The sequence below is a fragment of the Hyaena hyaena genome, unplaced genomic scaffold (assembly GCF_003009895.1).
Source record: "Hyaena hyaena isolate Hyena2069 unplaced genomic scaffold, ASM300989v1 scaffold_824, whole genome shotgun sequence".
Lineage (NCBI taxonomy): Eukaryota > Metazoa > Chordata > Mammalia > Carnivora > Hyaenidae > Hyaena > Hyaena hyaena.
In genome coordinates, this window is record NW_024081461.1 from 2,841 (window position 1) to 22,330 (window position 19,490).

A 19,490-nucleotide genomic window follows, 5' to 3' on the forward strand; every position below is an offset into this window, starting at 1 on the left:
AAAATATATATGCAAGAAGACTTGTGTGTGAAATTCAAATAACTGAATTTTAGTATAGTTGAATTAATAAAATTGTAGAACAAAATAATGATGCTTATGTATATGCATAATAGACATATATGCTGATATATCCTGGTATTTTTTGAAAAAACGAAACTGCAGTGGGTTTATTTGGGTGTATACACTTATAATGAGATATGACCATGTCCTTTTAGATGAGAATGAGCTACTTGTTCATTCTTTTTGAAAATCATAGATTTATATATCTTATTTTGGGGGACAAAATACTGATATTTTAGTGTTTTCTGAAGTAAATATTCCATAAGTTTAATTTTAACTGTAAGACAATCTATGAGATCTTCTAGTTTCTATTACGTTTATATTATATGCAATGTATTAACTTTATTTGTATCTTATAGTATTACAATATATTACATATTTTATAAAGTGTGTACCCTCCTCACACAGAGCTCATATGTGCACAGAGTTAAAAGCTCCCTTATTTGTTATACGTAATCTAATGTTCATGAGCACAGTCTGCTGCCTAGATTGTAATGTGTACCTGGGCTGGGTCAGGTCACGGTTAACTGGCTTAAAACAACATCCCAGCCTCGTCATTTTAAACACTCTTTTCTGGTAAACACTCACCATTGCAGCTGCTAATGGTCTCCTCTCGTTCCTGCCCTCACCCTCACCCTCTTCTCCTGCCTTTTCTGGAGGTTTCCACGTTCCATGTGGGTAAGCCACTGTTTCACCCCAATTTCCCTTACTTTCTCAATACCTATCACCCCTTTCCCTAAGTGCTTCTCCAGGGCTTCCTGGCTATAGATGTGGCCCAGATGGTGGAGGAGAGGGATGAAGAGGAGGACCTTTGCATCCATCTCCTTGTCTTCTGTGTGTCTCCCCTTCTGCTCCTGTAATCCACAGTCAAAGGATTACTGTGGATAATAGTATAGTGTCCTATACTATTCTTGTAGACATTCTATACTCTTTTATTCTTAGAGGGGGAAAAAGCATCCCATGTCAGCCTCACTGGTAGGAAGGGCACCCTGTCCAAGTCATCAGAAACACTCTTTAATCTGGGTCAGGCTGGCTTGACTCTTGATGTTGTAGCCGCAGGATGATTTGTAGCTAAGAATAAAATTGTTTTGGATTAATATTGCCTAAAATGAAATTATAGAGTATATGTATTCTCCTTGTCCCATTGACTGAAAACAAAAATGGTCAGATCCTAGACATATCCTCATTATTTCAGACTCCAAATTCTCCATTTTTATTGAAAGGAATCAAATGTGCTAATAAAAGTTAGTTTGAACATACATGTTCATAGAAACTTGTAAAGGGTCTGTGTGTGTGTGTGTGTGTGTGTGTCTATGGATATATTTCCACATCGACAAAAAGAAAAAGGCAGCTACATCATTACAGTTTCTATCCCTCAGTCATATAGCATACAGTGCACACTCTTCTGTTTGTCAGTTTATGAGTAAATAGTTTCATTTAGACTCATATCAATAGTCATTATAATTATATCTTCGATAACTGGAAAATTAATATATTTTGAACATTCTAAATAACTTATAGTTAGACCAGTTTTCAATAATTCAAGAAATTAGCTTGATAGGGTCAATAACATCCACAATATAAAACTAAGATCACAAAATACTTTAAAAAAAAAAAGTTCTTAAGAATAAAAAATGCTCTGTGTAGATGAATGTGCACATTGGTGTTTTGTCTTTGTCTTTGTTTATTTTTGACTTTGACTTTATATCTCATGTGCTTTATACAATTCCAAACCAAAGATGCCATATTAGTGTCTTTATTTCAGGGCCATGCAGTTTCCGAAAATAAATGTGTGTTCACATTGTCTGTTACAACAGAAATATCTGCTTGCATTGTTGAGGATTTAATGTGTGTTGTAAGGATTTACCCATCAAGAAAATAAGATCTATGCCATGCTGTAATTAAAATAAGTCATGACCCCCAAAGCGATAATTTGTGGAAGGTAGTATTTAATTGCGAGTATTTCGGCTGGGGCAGTGGAATTAGAAGTCGGTACAACTTTTCAGAAAATAGGCGGTAAGACAAAGTCCCTAAATGGGAAGCAGGCAGCTTTGCACTGATCAGGCTTGTTCATTTGGTAGCTGATCTTTTTTATTTAATTGGCATAATATAAATTGATTTTCAAATTAACTGGGAACGTGTGTAAGCTTATATAGTGTTCTTTTCACTGACATGAATTTTCACAGAATAATCCCACCAACATAGCCAGTACACAAATAGAGGAAGAACCCATTATGGGTACCCAAGAATTCTCTGCTTAGCATGGTAATTTTTTTTTTTTTTTTTTTTACAAATAGTTTATTGTCAAATTTGTTTCTACATAACACTCAGTGCTCATCCCCAAAGTGCCCTCCTCCATGCCCATCCCACCCTCCCCCCCACATCCATCAGTCCTCAGTTTTTGTCAGCATTCAAGAGTCTCTCATGGTTTGCCTCTCTCCCTTTCCCCCACCATTTCCCCCCTTCTTCTCCCGCTTGTTCCTCCGTCAAGTTCCTCCTAATCCTCCTTTACGTGCAAACATATGATATTTGTCCTTCTCTGCCTGACTTATTTCGCTCAGCATAACACCCTCAAGGTCCATCCATGTTGCTACACATGGCCAGATTTCATTGTTTCTCATTGCCATGTAGTATTCCATGGTATAGATAAACCACATCTTCTTGATCCATTCATCTGTTGATGGACACTTAGGCTCTTTCCATGTTTTAGCTATTGTGGAGAGTGCTGCTATGAACATTGGGGTACATGTGCTCCTATGCCTCAGCATTTCTGTATCCCTTGGGTAAATTCCTAGCAGTGCTATTGCTGGGTCATAAGGGAGTTCTATTGTTAGTTTCCTGAGGAACCTCCACACTGTTTTCCAGAGGGGCTGTACCAGTTTACATTCCCACCAACAGTGTAGGAGGGTGCCCGTTTCTCCACATCCTCGCCAGCATCTAGAGTTCTCTGATTTGCTCATTTTAGCCACTCTGACTGGCGTGAGGTGGTATCTCAGTGTGGTTTTGATTTGTATTTCCCTGATGAGGAGGGATGCTGAGCATCGTTTCATGTGTCTGTTGGCCATCTGGATGTCCTCTTTGGAGAAGTGTCTGTTCATGTCTTCTGCCCATTTCTTCACTGGGTTGTTTGTTTTTCGGGCGTGTAGTTTGGTGAGTTCCTTATAGATTCTGGATATTAACCCTTTATCTGATATGTCATTTGCAACTATCTTTTCCCATTCCGTTGGTTGCCTATTAATTTTCTGGGTTGTTTCCTTGGCTGTGCAGAAGCTTTTAATCTTGATGAGGTCCCAACAGTTTATTTTTGCTCTTGATTCCCTTGCTTTTGGGGATGTGTCAAGTAAGAAGTTGCTGCGGTGGAGGTCAAGGAGGTTGTTTCCTGCTTTCTCCTCTAGGGTGTTGATAGTTTCCTGTCTCACGTTCAGGTCCTTTATCCATTTTGAGTTGATTTTTGTGCATGGTGTGAGAAAATGATCTAGTTTCATTCTTCTGCATGTTGCTGTCCAGTTCTCCCAACACCATCTGTTAAAAAGGCTGTCTTTTTTCCATTGGATATTCTTTCCTGCTTTGTCAAAGATCAGTTGGCTGTATACTTTTGGGTCCACTTCTGAGTTCTCAATTCTGTTCCATTGGTCTATGTGTCTGTTTTTGTGCCAATACCATACTGTCTTGAGGATGACAGCTTTGTAGTAGAGGCTGAAGTCTGGGATGGTGATACCTCCCGTTTTGGTTTTATTTTTCAGTATTACTTTGGCTATTCGGGGTCTTTTGTGGTTCCATACAAATTTTTGGATAGTTTGTTCTAGTTTTGAGAAGTATGCTGGTGCAATTTTGATTGGAATTGCATTGAATGTGTAGAGTGCTTTAGGTAGTAATGACATCTTAACTATATTTATTCTTCCTATCCATGAGCATGGAATGTTTTTCCATTTCTTTGTGTCTTCTTCAATTTCCTTCATAAGTTTTCTATAGTTTTCATCATACAGATCTCTTGTATCCTTGGTTAGGTTTATTCCGAGGTATTTTATGGTTTTTTGTGCAATTGTGAATGGGATCAGTTTCTTGATTTCTCTTTCTGTTGCTTCATTATTGGTGTATAAAAATGCAACCGATTTCTGTACGTTGATTTTGTACCCTGCAACTTGGCTGAATTCTTGGATCAGTTCTAGTAGGCTTCTGGTGGAGTCTGTCGGGTTTTCTATGTAGAGTATCATGTCATCTGCGAAGAGTGAAAGTTTGACTTCCTCTTTGCCAATTCTGATGCCTTTGATTTCCTTTTGTTGTCTGATGGCTGATGCTAGGACTTCCAGCACTATGTTAAACAACAGTGGTGAGAGTGGACATCCCTGTCGTGTTCCTGATCTCAGGGGGAAAGCTCTCAGTTTTTCCCCGTTGAGGATGATGTTAGCTGAAGGCTTCTCATAGATGGCTTTGATGATGTTTAAGTAGGTTCCTTCTATCCCAACTTTCTCGAGAGTCTTTATTAAGAAGGGATGCTGTATTTTGTCAAATGCTTTTTCTGCATCTATTGACAGGATCATATGGTTTTTATCTTTTCTTTTATTGATATGATGGATCACATTGATTGATTTGCGAATGTTGAACCAGCCCTGTAACCCAGGAATGAATCCCACTTGATCTTGGTGGATGATTCTTTTGATATGCTGCTGGATTCGATTTGCAAGGATCTTGTTGAGAATTTTTGCATCCGTATTCATCAAGGATATTGGCCTATAGTTCTCTTTTTTTGTTGGATCTCTGTCTGGCTTGGGAATCAGAGTGATGCTGGCTTCATAAAATGAGTCCGGGAGTTTTCCTTCGACTTCTATTTTTTGGAATAGCTTGAGAAGAATTGGGATTAATTCTGTTTTAAATGTCTGGTAGAATTCCCCAGGGAAACCATCAGGTCCAGGGCTCTTATTTGTTGGGAGATTTTTGATCACTGATTCGATTTCTTCACTCGTTATGGGTCTGTTCAGGTTTTCTATTTCTTCCCGTGTGAATTTTGGTAGTGAGTGTGTGTTTAGGAATTTGTCCATTTCTTCTAAGTTGTCCAATTTGTTGGCATATAATTTTTCATAGTATTCCCTGATAATTGCTTGTATTTCTGAGGGGTTGGTTGTAATAAGTCCATTTTCATTCATAATTTTGTCTATTTGGGTGCTCTCTCTTTTCTTTTTGATAAGCCTGGATAGAGGTTTGTCAATTTTGTTTACTTTTTCAAAAAACCAACTCTTGGTTTCATTGATCTGTTCAATTGTTTCTTTGGTCTCTATGTTGTTTATTTCTAGCATGGTAATTTTTAAATGATTGCTAGATATTGCATGTGGAAAAAGTATAAAACCTTGAGGTAAAGTCATACTGCTCAAAAGAGAATATACTTTTGCCTCTGTTAAAATAGGGGCAAAGGACCTTAATTCAATCAGAGTTTGAACATTGGGGTTTAGTCAGAGTGAGGCATAGTCTAGACCACATGCAGAATTATTCATAGAGTGTAGAGTTTCAGTGATCCCATGGGAAGGACTGGGCATTTCCCGGGTCCTTGCCTCCTTGGTGGCTAGGAAATGTAGTGTTTGACCCCTCAGGCCCTGACTGCTCTCTCCTCAGAGACCCTCCCTCCGAACTTCGTGTTTCTGCTCAGCCTGCCAGCCTTTCACTGCCCATCATTTACAGGGAGGACAAATCATGTGCATACCTTTTAAAACAAAAGTTGGGTAATTATCTTCTCCTGCTTTTTTCTCCTACTTCTTATTTACATCTTGTCACATGTTTAGCGTCCTAGCATAACGGATTTTTCATGTTCCAGCTGAGGGCCCTTCCTTTCTCTGATTCTAGCCCCAGGCTTCTGTGATTTACCCCACACTGTGACAGACTGGAGGCGGGACATTTGCTCTCAGGCTTTGATTAGAGAGAACCGTTTCCTGCTTGGCTCACATCTGATGTTCCTTGATTGTGCAAAAGTCGTTGACCTACATAATAGACTCTGCTTGCAACAGGCCAAGGATGTACCTTTTCACCAGGTAGCGCATACTGCTGGTAGATGTATCTGCTTACCATTTTCTTGGGCTGTATGATCCCAAGGTCATCACTTAATTCGTGTTATATGATGCTCAGACTCTCGGTTTATACATGAACACAGAAAATGATGAATGGAGTATTTTCTGATAGCACTGACTTACCTGAAAATACCCATTTGATGCACTGTGCTTTATCATAATGTACAAATTTTAGTTTTAAATAGTGAAAAATGTAAGCGATCAAGACTGCAGAAATGTTATATTTCAGAGAAAAAGAGGTACACATGTGTATAAACAAAAGCTTGCGACCCATAAAATGTGAACAAGATAAAGGCAAAGTCATTCTCTAAAAGTAAGCCTCCAGGAAATACTTGACATTTTCAGGAAGATGTTTGCCCTTTAATGTCATCATTTGCTTTTTCCATCTGGTTTTTTGAGGTGCTTGAAAATTGCAGCTTCCTGGGTTTTTTTTTTCTTTTTCATTTTCAGAAGGTGAAGGAGTAGGAATAGTAATGAGATGCTCTTCAGACAGACAAATGCCAAGATGGCCAATTAGCTGACATCAAAACAAAAATAACTCTTTTCACATGGAATCTTTTTTTTTTCCCTTTAAGACCTCAACTGCCACAGTCAATGTGCTAGTGACAGATGTCAATGACAACGCCCCAGTGTTTGATCCCTATCTGCCTCGAAATCTGTCTGTGGTTGAAGAAGAAGCCAATGCCTTTGTGGGTCAAGTAAGGGTAAGTGGCGGGTACATATCAAGTGCATTTTTAAGGGAATATGTTTGTTACATTTTGATTTTGAAAACACATTCAGCTAACGCAGGGTGCCATGGATCATCAGAAGTGTTGAAAGCGATCAGTGAAGGAAATCACTCGGGTATAAGGCGAAACAGCTGTCAATTGCGTTCATTCTCACTCACAGTGCTGGGTAGTCTTCAAGATTTTCTTTTTTCAAAAATCGCATCGTGTCCATTTGGCTTTAACTTATTAAGCTTGTTGACTTACATGTTAGGACCATCAGGTGATTTATATGTTGATTCATTTGATTAATTATTTTCTTATTTAATATATTTTTATTTTCTGGGATTGCACTATGGTATTTGTAGAGAAGTATGTGATTAGTTCTACTATTAAGTATGAATTTGTAGGTGCATGTCTCAAAATACAGATGTTTAGAGATAAATTCATCTCAGCATTCACTGGGTATCTGTATTTCACACATACCTCTTGTCCAACGTATTCGTCTTGACTGGACGTATTAGCCACTTTCTATAGTTCCTTTGATTAATCATCCCATTTTTCTTATATCGGGGCAATATTTCCTCAGTTGGGCCATACTTGGTTTTGAACTTGTTGAAGGGTCTAGAAGCCATAAGCTGAGGGCATATTCGGAGGACGACACCCCTATGGTGAAGCATCTACCTGAGATGAGGCATCTGTGTGGGCCACAGGCAAGGGAAGAACCCTTCTCTCTGAAGGAGTGGGGCACCTCGATGCGCGAGTCCAGACTTCAGGATCGCACCCCTTCCCCATTAAAGCTGCAAACTTTGAAGAGGAGCTTTGCCAGTGCTTGGAAGCAAGCCTTCTCTACAAGTCCACTGCTCTTCTGGTCAGACAAAGTGCCTGGTGTTCAGCTCAGTTTCCTTTCTGGCTGCAGAAGAGGATGGCTTCTTTAAACATTGTCACCGAGACCTTCTGCCTTACACACCAAGCCCTAAGTGTTTGACTGAACAGTTGGATCTGATCGATGTCTCCCCTTAGACCTCTGATAATGACTTACAACAACTTCACAGCCATTATCATCATCATTGTCATTCTCTCAAATCCTGGAGAGGTCACATAAGACATACATCCCCTCATACCTTTATGCCACTCCAGCTAGCCACAGGGGAGAAATGTTGTAATTGGGCTGGGCAACATGCTAGGGAGTCTCGATGCCATGTAGCCAGCAAGGCTGCCAACTCCAGAACCCTGCATAACAGTGTCTCTGGTGTCAAAACTTTCACCGCAGACTTGGCAAGAAAAGACCTGTAGACAGACGATTGGGAAGGTCAAGTGGCACTAGCAGGAGAGTGAGGAAGTGATGCAAGGAAGAGACAGTTATCTTTGAAGGGCTGGCTACTACACAGGTCCTCATGAGGAAGACTGGAGCTCAATTCCAATGACAAATCTAGGGAAATCTACAAACATATGCCCCAGAATTATCAATCCTGAGATGTGATGGAACTGGCCAAGTGGTGCGCAATATCCCGACAGTTCTTGGTCACTGATGTTTGTAGGAGGACGTTTTCGGTGCTTCTTGCCTCCAGTGCAAGCAAGCAGCTGGCTCTTTATAGCTCAGATACAAGAGCGTTGAGTCAGATTGTGCACGCCAGCAGGCGGGAGTGGGCCGGAGAGTATACATGTTCTGAGGGACACGTGTGGGGCACTAGCACATCCTGTGACACCAAGTAGACAAGGTGATAAAATCTGAGTGGCAGGTGCAGAAAACGCAGAAAAGGAGGCGATGCTGGTGTTGACTCACGAAGGATGAATATCGATGAGAAGAAAATTGGGAGGGGTTAGAGGTTGTCTGGCATGTGCATGAATAAAAGCACAGACACAGAGCACTGACATGTCATATTACAGCAGATCAGATGTGCCACGTTGTCAGCATTTCTCTGTGCTGTTGGAGAAGGTGCTGGGGGGACCCCTGCAGGGCCTGATGGATGGCATCACTAGATTTTTTTTATATAAAGTTTACTTCTGAGTAGATTGCAATGGGAGATTCTAACTTCAGAAAGCTGTATTTAGTCACATCTGTCAACTATTCAGAGAGAATAAACAGGTACTGATATCACTCAGGAAAATTACCTTTTCCGTTTCTCATACTATACTTAACATTGGAGAGGTAAAGCCCATATGGAATATATGATTAATAATAAGTAAGCAGACATTAATATAATGATTAATTTTCAGTTATTTTTATTTTTCCTTGTTTTTCTTTTTGTCACTTTCCTTAGTGATTTTTCATCTTTGAAGGAATTAGAGCATTAAATTTGTTTCTGATCTCCTAGTTCTTAAATTGGGTGAGGAATGGTCTTCATAATATATTTCAGCATTAAAGATTGAAATACAGACCTTGGCACTCATGATTTGATAAAGCAGTAATCGTCCTGGTCTTTAGGCAATAACCTCTTTTCATAAAAACCTAAAATGACAGAAACTACAAAGGAACATGAAGACCTGCAAACCAGGTGCATCCTACTGATTCCGCGCAGTTCCACAGAAGGTGTAACAGTCATAGAATGGGATGTTGATGCATCATGATGGTCTCCTGTTGCTACCTAATGAGAATTATATAATACATTGTTTTTACTAAATGACTCATCCTCTTCTTATAAAATTTAATTTTAATTGTCACCAAAAATCTATTAAGACACACTTAAAACCAAGATACATATGGTTATTTATTCTACAGAATTTGAGTTACCAATTTAAGAGTTTTTGTTCTAATGTTTTGGTGTGTTAATCCACTATTTGCATTCTGATGCTGAGGGAACTTTTTATTTACTTCTTACGTCGTAAGGCAGTGTTGTAGTAACCGAACTTTATTAAACAGGGAGTACTTCTAAAGCAATATTTATGGATTGTTCAAAGCAAAGTTTTATTAGCATATTAAAAAATAAACTACCAACCAGTAATGTTTCAGCATAGAGCTCACTATGTGCAAGTCCGATATACCATACTGAAATTTGAAAACCATTTCCGTATTCCCAGGGCACTTGTAGTGACAGTATTGTTGGGGAGAAGAGAATGTGTGCAGAGTGAAACCTAGCAAACACAGGAGAACAGGCTCTGTGTCTATGTCAAGTGTCAAAAGTGCCACCCTGATGATTTACAGATGAGGAACCACACAAAGGAATAAGTAGCTATGTGAGGGTTCATGAGAAAATGTATTTGTCTGCAGGATCTTGACAAATTAGTGAGATTCTAGGTTGGAACAAATAAGGAAAAGAAAGAAACTGGGCAGAGATGACCTAGGACAGAGTTGGGCTGAAGAGGCAATTTGAGAACAAGTCAATAGTCTGACAATAATGGAAGATTTGTTGAGAAGAGCTCTGGACAACCGATTAGGAGCATGTTAAATTCTCATGGTGAAGGGCGGGCAGGCTGCTAGAGAGACTTGGCGGGTGGGTGAAAAGTCACGTTCGGTTCCCTGCACAGCACGTCACAGGGGGAGGTTCTGGGGAGTCTGCATGCATCTTCTGGCAATAGAGATCCCCAGGTGGGTCTTGAGTGTAAGAGGCCTCACACCAGCCACCAACAAAATCTCTGCCCATTCCAGACCCGGGGTGTGCAGAGAAGCAGCAGAAGATGTGTGCACATAATGAGAGAGAGATTGTATATTAGAGAAGACCTAATATATGTATTAGAAAAGATATACACACACACATATATGTATAGAAATAATTCATGTATGTAGGTACTATTGTTAAATAAGGGAAATAGTTGAGGGTAAGGAGGCTGGGTCTACTGTTGGGATTATGTCATTTTTTTAAAAAGTCTGGTAAACTGCTTAGATGTGTTTCCCAAACCCCATTTATTCCTAAACCAGAAGGACCCCCAGGAACGGTTCACCCCGAGGCTGAGAGTGAGGGGCTGAGTCTGGTCCCCCCACACACCCTGGGTCTACAGATGTGGGCCATCAGTGTGTGGAGGCCATTTTCTTTTATCTGCTCAAAGAACGTCTGACAGAGGGACCCCCGAATCTGGGTGAGGAGTGCAGAGGAGATACAGGGGTTGCCTGTTTCAGTGAACCCCGTCTTCGCGGCTGGGTCACAAAAAGGACATCTTTGCACTTGTCTGATAGATTTAATGCCGTTTTCACTTTGGCACGCATGCCCAGGAGGTGCTTCGTGGAGATTCGGGGTGAGCATGAGTTGAGTCCAGGGGTCCTCGGAGCCTCATCCCCGCTGTCTGACCTCAGGACAGCAGCTCGTGGCGGGGCTCCTCAGGGGCCCTGCTTCTGCGGACATTTGTCCTGGTTTTCAGAATAGCCCTTGGCATGAAAGCCCACGCAGCGGCAGCAGAGTTTCACTTAAAACCACACCGTCTGTTATGTTTAAAGCAGGTTCTTAGCAATGTAGACGATAGAGTGAGCCGCTTCCTGGCAAACTTCCAGTCGGTGCTTTGCAGAAATCCTTATGCTGAGCTAACTGACTTCTTTAGCTCTAAGTAACAAAACTAGAGGCCCTAAGTCAACAGAATGTTCTTCCAGTTCTAAAACAAAAGAGGCTGAATTTATTTAACCTGAAGCATCAGTGTAGTCCCAGTGTGAGGTCTGCATGCTAAGTCTCAGCTACAGTGTAGCCATTCAGTCTAAACCCTGAAAGCCCTTTTAAAATCATTAGCACACGTCAGTGTTTAGAAGGGAGGAAAGGCGTTCACTTTAAAAGGAAATTGGTATTTCTTCCAAATATACAGTTTAATATGAAGCAAAATAAATCTGAACCCCAGCGGTGTGTCTGTGATGAATGTCCTTGTGGTCTCTCTGTGTGGGACTCTAAAGATGAAATGGAGGTGGGGAGCTTTATGGTGTTTTATTTATTTTTTGTAGCTCACTATGATATTCAACAGTGCCTAAAGCTGTAATTCTTCTTTTTTAAGTAGGCCACGAGTGGGGAATTTTCTCTTGTCAAGTTAAACTATAAAATGCAAACACTGTACTCACTCAACTAAAGAAAGAAGCCTGCACAGTTTGAAAAATTAGTAACGTGTGTTTTAGTGCTGTTACCTAAAAATATTTATAGTGGAGAATTATCTGTTGCTTGTGAATATATTTTTTTTATTTTTTAATGTTTATTTTTCTGTTTTTTTTAAGTTTATGTATTTATTTTGAGAGAGAGAGAGAAGGAGAGTGAGAGAATGTGAGGAGGGGAGGGATGGAGACAGAGGGAACTCTAGTGGGAATGAGAGGTGGGCAAAGAGGGAGGGAGAGAGGAAATCCCAAGCAGGCTCTGCACTGTCAGCACAGAACCTGACGTGAGGCTCAGTCCCAAGAACCGTGAGATCATGACCTAGGCCAGATGCTCAACCAACTGAGCTTCCCAGATGCCCCTGAATATTTTTGAAACTTGGTCAATCATTCAGATTCAGTTAGCAATTCATAAATGAATTAGGAAGTTTTGTGCATGTATTTTTGCAATACTTGGGCAGCTATTAGTGTTCTTATCAGCTGTTATAATAAATACATGTATGTGTGCCTGCACGTGCGTGCGTGTGTGTGTGTGTGCTCATATTCATAGATGTGTATAGCCCCAGATGTACAGCAAATGATATCCACCCCCAATCTCATCGTCACCTCCATATTGCTAAATGTCATCTTTATTTGAATAACTTCACTGGTGTATTTGAAACAAATCTCCCCGTTTTGAAACCCTACTCCCTGTTAGCTCTTGATTTCCATGTTTAAGCACATCTGATTCTTCCTGCTCTTGCCTGGCTTTGTTTTCTTCCTAAACCTTTTATTTTAATATGTATAATTCCCTTTTTTCTGGTTTCATTGGGGTATAATTGGTGTTCAAAACAGTGCACATGACTAATGTGCACAATTAGCTGTGTTTGAGTTTGGACATAGGGTTGAATTCCTGTTAAGACAGTCGCAATCGAGGCGATGGACATGTCCGTCACCTCCAAAACTAACTTTGGATCTTGAGACGGTCTTCTCAGTTGGCTTTCTACTTCTACACGTTCGTTCTGGGACATTCCTGTCACTTTGTATTCCACAACTTCTAGAACATTTAGATGCTCATGTCTTCCACAGCTCTAGCCTTAGCCTTTCTGCTCTCTTAAGCTGCACCTTCAAATAGATATTTGTCCGTAAAACCGACCCACCTGGGTGTCTTAGAGACGCCTCGTATCCAACATGAACCACACCAAACCCTTGTCTTCATCTTCCCCAGTCAGGGTTCCCTTCTGGAATTCTCAGTCACCAGCCAGATGGGGAGCCCTGTGTCTTCTCTTTCTCCCTCACTTCCTCATCTGGTCGCTCACCAGTCCTGATAATTTTCTGTGTTTCCCAGCTGAACTAATATCACAACCTCCTTCTTTTGAAAAATACAAAGTTTAGTTTAGTTTTCTGCTATCCGTAAAGGATATGCTACATTGAAAAAATATCTTTATAGTTTCTTGACTTTATTGCTGGTTTATTTTTTTTTTCTACTTAATTGATTATCCTAACAATAGTCTTTGAGGCCTCCTAGTTATCCTCAGTGAACCTGCTGGATCACTGTCTCTACACAACAGTTCAGCCACAGGAGGCACCTCTCAGTGCAGAGAGCAAGGTGTACCTCCAACTGCTATTTTTCCAGCTTTCCCTGCATCCATGCTAACCTGCTTGTGGTTACTAATAGTTGCTCCCAGTGACTCCCCAGCTCTTTCTGCCTCTGCTCACCCTGCCTTGGTTTCTTCTTTCCCTGTTCTTTATTTAGAGAACTCGTCTTTGAAAATTCTGGCCAAATGTAATCTCTTCCAGAAAACCTTACCTAAACTTTTCCATGGCCTAAATGACCCATCCTCAAGGCCCCATTTCTACTGTGCACAACGTTTTGATGGTACTTTCCAAAGTGTATTGAACTGATCTATTTATCCCAATTTCTTAAAAGCAGAGACTGTGTCATATTGATCTGAGAAAACTAATACTCAACCCAATATATGGTTCTTAGAAGATGCTGGATTAAACTAGACCTAATGTATAAAAATTATCTAAAAGTACATTGTTTGACGAAGATTCTGATATGTTGTAGAAACAGAAGAGGTATAGTATATATATGTCAACCTCTGCAAGTACATATTTGGCTTACCACATAGACACACATATCCGTAAGTAAGTAAGTTATCTTGTTAAGCAAGGATGTTTTGATATTGGATATCTGTCTCCTTTAAGAATTTTTTTTTTATTCTTCAGAGAGAGAGTGAGAGAGAGAGAAAACATGAGTAGGGAAGGGGCAGAGCGAGTGAGGGATACAGAATCCGAAGCAGGCTCCAGGCTCTGAGCTGTCAGCACAGAGCCTGATGTGGAGCTGGAACTCATGGACCGTGAGATCATGACCTGAGCAGAAGTTGGACACCCAACCGACTGAGCCACCCAGGCACCCCAACTTTTAGAATTTTTTTTTTAACACAGTGCATGTAGTATAGAACACAGGGGGTTAATTTAAAAATCAGTGTTAATGCCAAGAACACGTGAAATTTCCAATCAGTATAGAGCAAAATCTTTACTGCCTGGAGACAGGGAAACAGTAGGTTTAAGAAGATTACATAGAGGAACAATGTAAGAGATATGCTCCCAGCCTGTTTGGTCATGTGTTTGGAATTGTATTTTCTACTCACCCATTTGTAATATATACACCATTTAAATTATTAATATTTGTCTAAGAAGAAACATTGACTATTTTTGCTTCACAAACCCTTGCTACATTCATCTCACTGTGCCTTTTAATGCCACATTACTTATTGATGAGATCCAACTTTATACAAATTGCACTTCTGTTTTATAGACTGATGAAAATTCATGACCTGTTCCCTTCAGTTGGGTTCGGTTCTCCTTTTGTACAAACGTTACAGCCCACTACAATTACTTACCCCGACTTTACTGCCTAACTGAGGAGGAAGCTTGGCAATCAACTCCTGGTTTTACAGGAGGGATTCAATCTGTTTCGGAAGCTTTTCATTAAGACCAAATCTCATCCTTTAAACTTTAAGAAAAATATGTAATGTATAGAAAGAGATTGAAAGATACATGCACAATTTATTATAAGGTGCATGTGAATGCAAGTAAACCCAGGTATGTAATCATTACCAGGAGAGCCCCCTGCCTGCTTCCTCCCACTTTCCTCCACCTTCCATTAACCCCTGTGAGTAGTTTCTTGCTTTCTGTTGTAGACTGACCAACTCAAGATGCTCCCATAAACAAGATAATTTAGTTTGTCTTTTAAAAGTATCTATAAATAGAATTATGGAGTATGTGTGCGTTAGTATCTTCTTTTATTCACCTTTATCTTTTTAAGAGTCAACTCTCTGCCTGTTGAGTCATGTATTTTATTTACAGTTTGCAGGTATGCCACACTTCATATTCACATTCTTACTATTGGTGAGTGCTAGAGTGCTCTCCAGCTTGAGGCTATTATATTCAGTGCCACAGTGAATACTTTCATATAATGTTTCCTGTGCACATGTGCCTGAATTTCTTTTATGAATACTAGTATCTTTAACTTTATTGAAAGCCCCAAATTGTTTTCCATAGTGACTCTGACACTTCTCCAAGTTAGTGATTGTCCCCATCTACATTTTTGGTTTGTCAGTCTTTCTGGTTTGAGCCAATCTGGTGTGATTTTAGTGGTCTCACATGGCAGTCTTTATCAGCATTTTCCTAAAGAGATTGAATATGTTTTGAAAAATATTTACTTGCTATTTTGAATTTTTTCCAAAGTACATTTTTAAATCTGGTATCCATGAATCTATTGGATTGCTATTGATTTTCTTCTTGAGTGTTCTTTTTCATCTGTGAGGGTCCTTTATATGTTCAATATATGACTTACTCCTTGTTACGTATATTTCAAATGTCTTCTCAAACCCTAGATCTTTCTTTCACTTTCTTTTTTTAAATGTTTGAGAGAAAGAGAGTGGGTGGAGGAGGGAGGGGAAGAGAAAAGGAGAGAGAGAGAGAGAGAGAGAGAGAGAATTCCAAGCAGGTTCTGTGCTGTCATTGCATAGCCCAATGCAGGCTCCATCTCTTGAATTATGAGATCATGACCTGAGCTGAAGTCAAGAGTCTGTCACTTAACCAACTGAGCCACCCACACACCCCATGTATTTTACTTTCTTAAAAGTGTCTTTTGGTACATAGAGTTTTTAATTTTAAGATTTCTAACTTTATCCATTACTTTTTAATTGTTTTTTTGCTATTCTTGGGTCATTAAGATATGTTTATATATTACAAAAAGTTTTATTTTGTTATTTATGTTCTATCATCTGAAGTTGATCTTTGTGTATGATATGACATACAAATCCACTTTCATTTTCTTTTATATAAATACCCATTTATTTAGTTGGTAAGCCTTTTCTCTTTATTTTCTTCTAGATGTATTAATAATTTCAGGTCTTCTAAGTCTTTAATACATTTTGACTTGGTCTTTGTATATGGTGTAATGTAAAGGTTTAATTTCTTTCTTTTGAATGTGGATATCCAGTTTTCCCAACACCATTTGTTGAAGACACTAGCTTTTCTTTTTTAAAATTTTTTTTTAAATTTTTTATTTATTTCTAGGAGAGAGAGAGAGCGTGAGCAGGGGAGGGTCAGAGAGAGAGGGAGATACAGACTCTGAAACAGGCTCCAGGCTCTGAGCTGGCAGTCAGCACAGAGCCCGACGCAGGGCTCGAACCCACGAACTGCGAGATCATGACCTAAGCGAAAGTCGGACGCTTAACCGACTAAGCCACCCAGGCGCCCCGACACTAGCTTTTCTCCATTGCATATTCTTGGTTCTTTTGTTGAAGATCATGGATTTATTTATAGGCTCTCTATTCTGTAACATTGGTTTCTTCACCTGTTTCTTTGCCAGAGCAACCTTGTTTTAATATAGTAGCTTTAAAATATATTTTGAAATCAGGAAATGTGATACCTCCATTGTGGTTTTTTCTTCTCAATATTGTTTTAGGTCTCAGTGTGTTTGTGGTTTCAGTTAAATTTTATGACTCCTTTTCAACTTCTATAAAAATTGCCATTTCTATTTGGTAGAGATTTCATGGAATGTCTATTTGCTTTGGGTAGTATGGATATTTTAACAATATTAAATCTTCCAGTTCATGAATATGAGATGTCTTTTCATTTAAATTTTTTGAAGGGTTTTTTTTTAATGTTTTATTTATTTCTGAGAGAGAGAGAGAGAGAGAGAGAGTCAGAGAGAGAGGGAGACACAGAATCTGAAACAAGCTCCAGGCTCTGAGCTATCTATTAGCACAGAGCCCAACACAAGGCTCAAACCCATGAACCATGAGACCATGACCTGAAATGAAGTCAGATGCCTAACTGACTGAGCCACCCAGGCACCCCTTAGATTTTTTTTAATGTTTGAGTTACTTCTGAGAGAAAGAGAGAGAGAGAGCCAGTGTGAGCAGGGGAGGGTCAGAGAGAGAGGGAGATACAGAATCTGAAGCAGGCTCTAGGCTCTGAGCTAGCTGTCAGCACAGAGCCCGACACGAGGCTCAAACCCATGAACTGTGTGATCATGACCTAAGCCTAAGTCAGAAGCTTAACCCACTGAGCCACCTAGGTGCCCCATCTTTTCATTTATTTATGTCGTCTTTATTTTCTTTTTCATCAATATTCATCTGTTTCACCACTGTTTATCTTTTTCATCAATGTTTCACCTACTATAAGAGACAAAAATCGTCATTATAGAATGATAAAACATTCAATTCACTAGAAAGATACACTAGCTATGAATATATATGCATGCAGATCAGAGCATCTAAGTAAGCAAACTCTGACAGATCCAAAGTGAAAATTACTGTAATAGTAGGAGACTACAATGTCCACTTTTAATTAAATATGGAATATCTTGGGATAAAATCAATAAGGAAATAGCAGACTTGAGCAACATTGTAGACAAGCTGGCCCTAACAGACATTGACAGAATATTCTACCCAAGAATAACATAATATACCTACTCCTTGACTGAGATATAGCAAACTCACCAGGCTAGATCACATATAAGGACATAAAACAAGTCTTAACAAATTTAAGATTAAAATTATACCAAGTACTTTTTTTTTCAACAACAGTGGAATAAAACTAGGAATCAAAAACAAAAAAAAACTGGAAAATTCACATATTCCTGGAAATTAAACAGTATACTTTTGAAGAGCCGATGGGTCAAAGAAGAAAGCAAACAAGAAACTATGAAATAGCTCAAGACAAATGAAAAGAAAAGCACAACGTATCCAAACTTAATGAACGTAGCAAAAGCAGTACTAAGAGGGAATTTTATAGCCATAAATGTCTAGAGTAAAAAAGAAGAAAGATCTCAAATATACAACATAACTCATTACCTTAAAGAAATAGAAAAGGAAAAGCAAACTAAGCCCCAGTTAAGCAGAAGGAAAGACATAACACATATTAGAGTAGAAATAAATCAAACAGAATAGAATAACTGTAGGAAAAAATCAATGAAACTAGGAGTTGCTTTATCATGAAAGATAAATATTGACAAACCTTTATCTAAACTAATAAATGAGGAAACTCAAATAAAATCAGAAATGAAGAAACGTGACAACTGATGTCACAAACATACAAAAAGTCAGGAAACTATTATGAAAAATTATAATCCAACAAATGGATAACCTAGAAGAAATTGATAAATTCCTAGACACATACCTACCCAGAGTAAATCATAAAGAAAAGGAAACTGAATTGTCTGACAATGAAGCAAGAGTAATCAGCAATCAAAAATCTCCTGTCAAATGAAATCCCAAGATCAAGTGGTTTCACTGGTATATTCTACCAAACATTTGAAGAAGAAGTAACACCGTTTTTCTTAAACTCTCCCTAAAATGTTTGAGAAGCTATTTTATGAGGTCAGCTTGTCCTTATACCAAAGCCAGTTAGAGACATTACAAGAAAGAAAACTACAGGCCAATATCCCTGAAGAACATAGATGCCAAATGTTTCGACAGCATATCATCCCACTGAATTAATCACCACATTAAAAGGGTCATAAACCATGCTACCAAAATCAAGTCCCAGATGTAATGGATGGCTCCACAAACACAGTCAATCAATGTGAAACATGACAAAAACAGATGAAGGATTACAGTTACATAATCATCTCAATGAATGCAGAAAAAGCAATGGATAAAATTCAACACCTTCTTACGATAAAGCTGTCAACAAATTAGGTTCAGGAGGAACGTAACTCAATTTAATTTAGGTCATCAATGAAAAGCTCACAGCTAACATCACACTGAACAGTAAAAAGCAGAAAGCTCTGCTCTGAGATTAGGAACAAGGCAGGGATGCCTACACTCACCACTCCTACTCAACATCATACTGGAAGTTCTAGCCAGAGCTAGTAGTGCAACACTTTCTAGTGCCATGGAGCTTCAGAGTGCAAGGGCAGGAATCATACACCCCCCAGGGAGGCCAGTCAGGATGATGGGGATAGAGGCCACTGGGACCTCAAACCCTGATTCTCACTCTCACCTATTTTCGTTATCAAGAAAAGTACCATATAGCAGCCATCACTTTCTTAGCCCTTTAAAAAGTCATCTCCAAGATTGCTTTTGGCTCTTTCTTTAAGAAGTCATTCCAGTATTCTTACCAGGCCAGCATGGTTGCATAGCATAACACGACCTATAGTTGTGTACA

The 19,490-nt window shown here is 39.3% G+C and overlaps 1 protein-coding gene across 1 annotated transcript in view; it reads left to right on the plus strand.

Annotated features, from left to right (window-relative positions):
• Positions 1 to 656: 656 nt before the first annotated feature.
• LOC120222009 (protocadherin-15-like) overlaps positions 657 to 19,490 on the plus strand; it is a gene marked incomplete at its 5' end in the record, with an annotated part of 248,663 nt that continues 229,829 nt past the window's right edge. The window contains 3 exons of the mRNA XM_039219692.1: positions 657 to 738; positions 5,896 to 6,080; positions 6,692 to 6,820. Of these exons, the coding sequence (XP_039075623.1) occupies positions 657 to 738; positions 5,896 to 6,080; positions 6,692 to 6,820 (396 nt within the window). The remainder of the gene's footprint in view (positions 739 to 5,895; positions 6,081 to 6,691; positions 6,821 to 19,490) is intronic.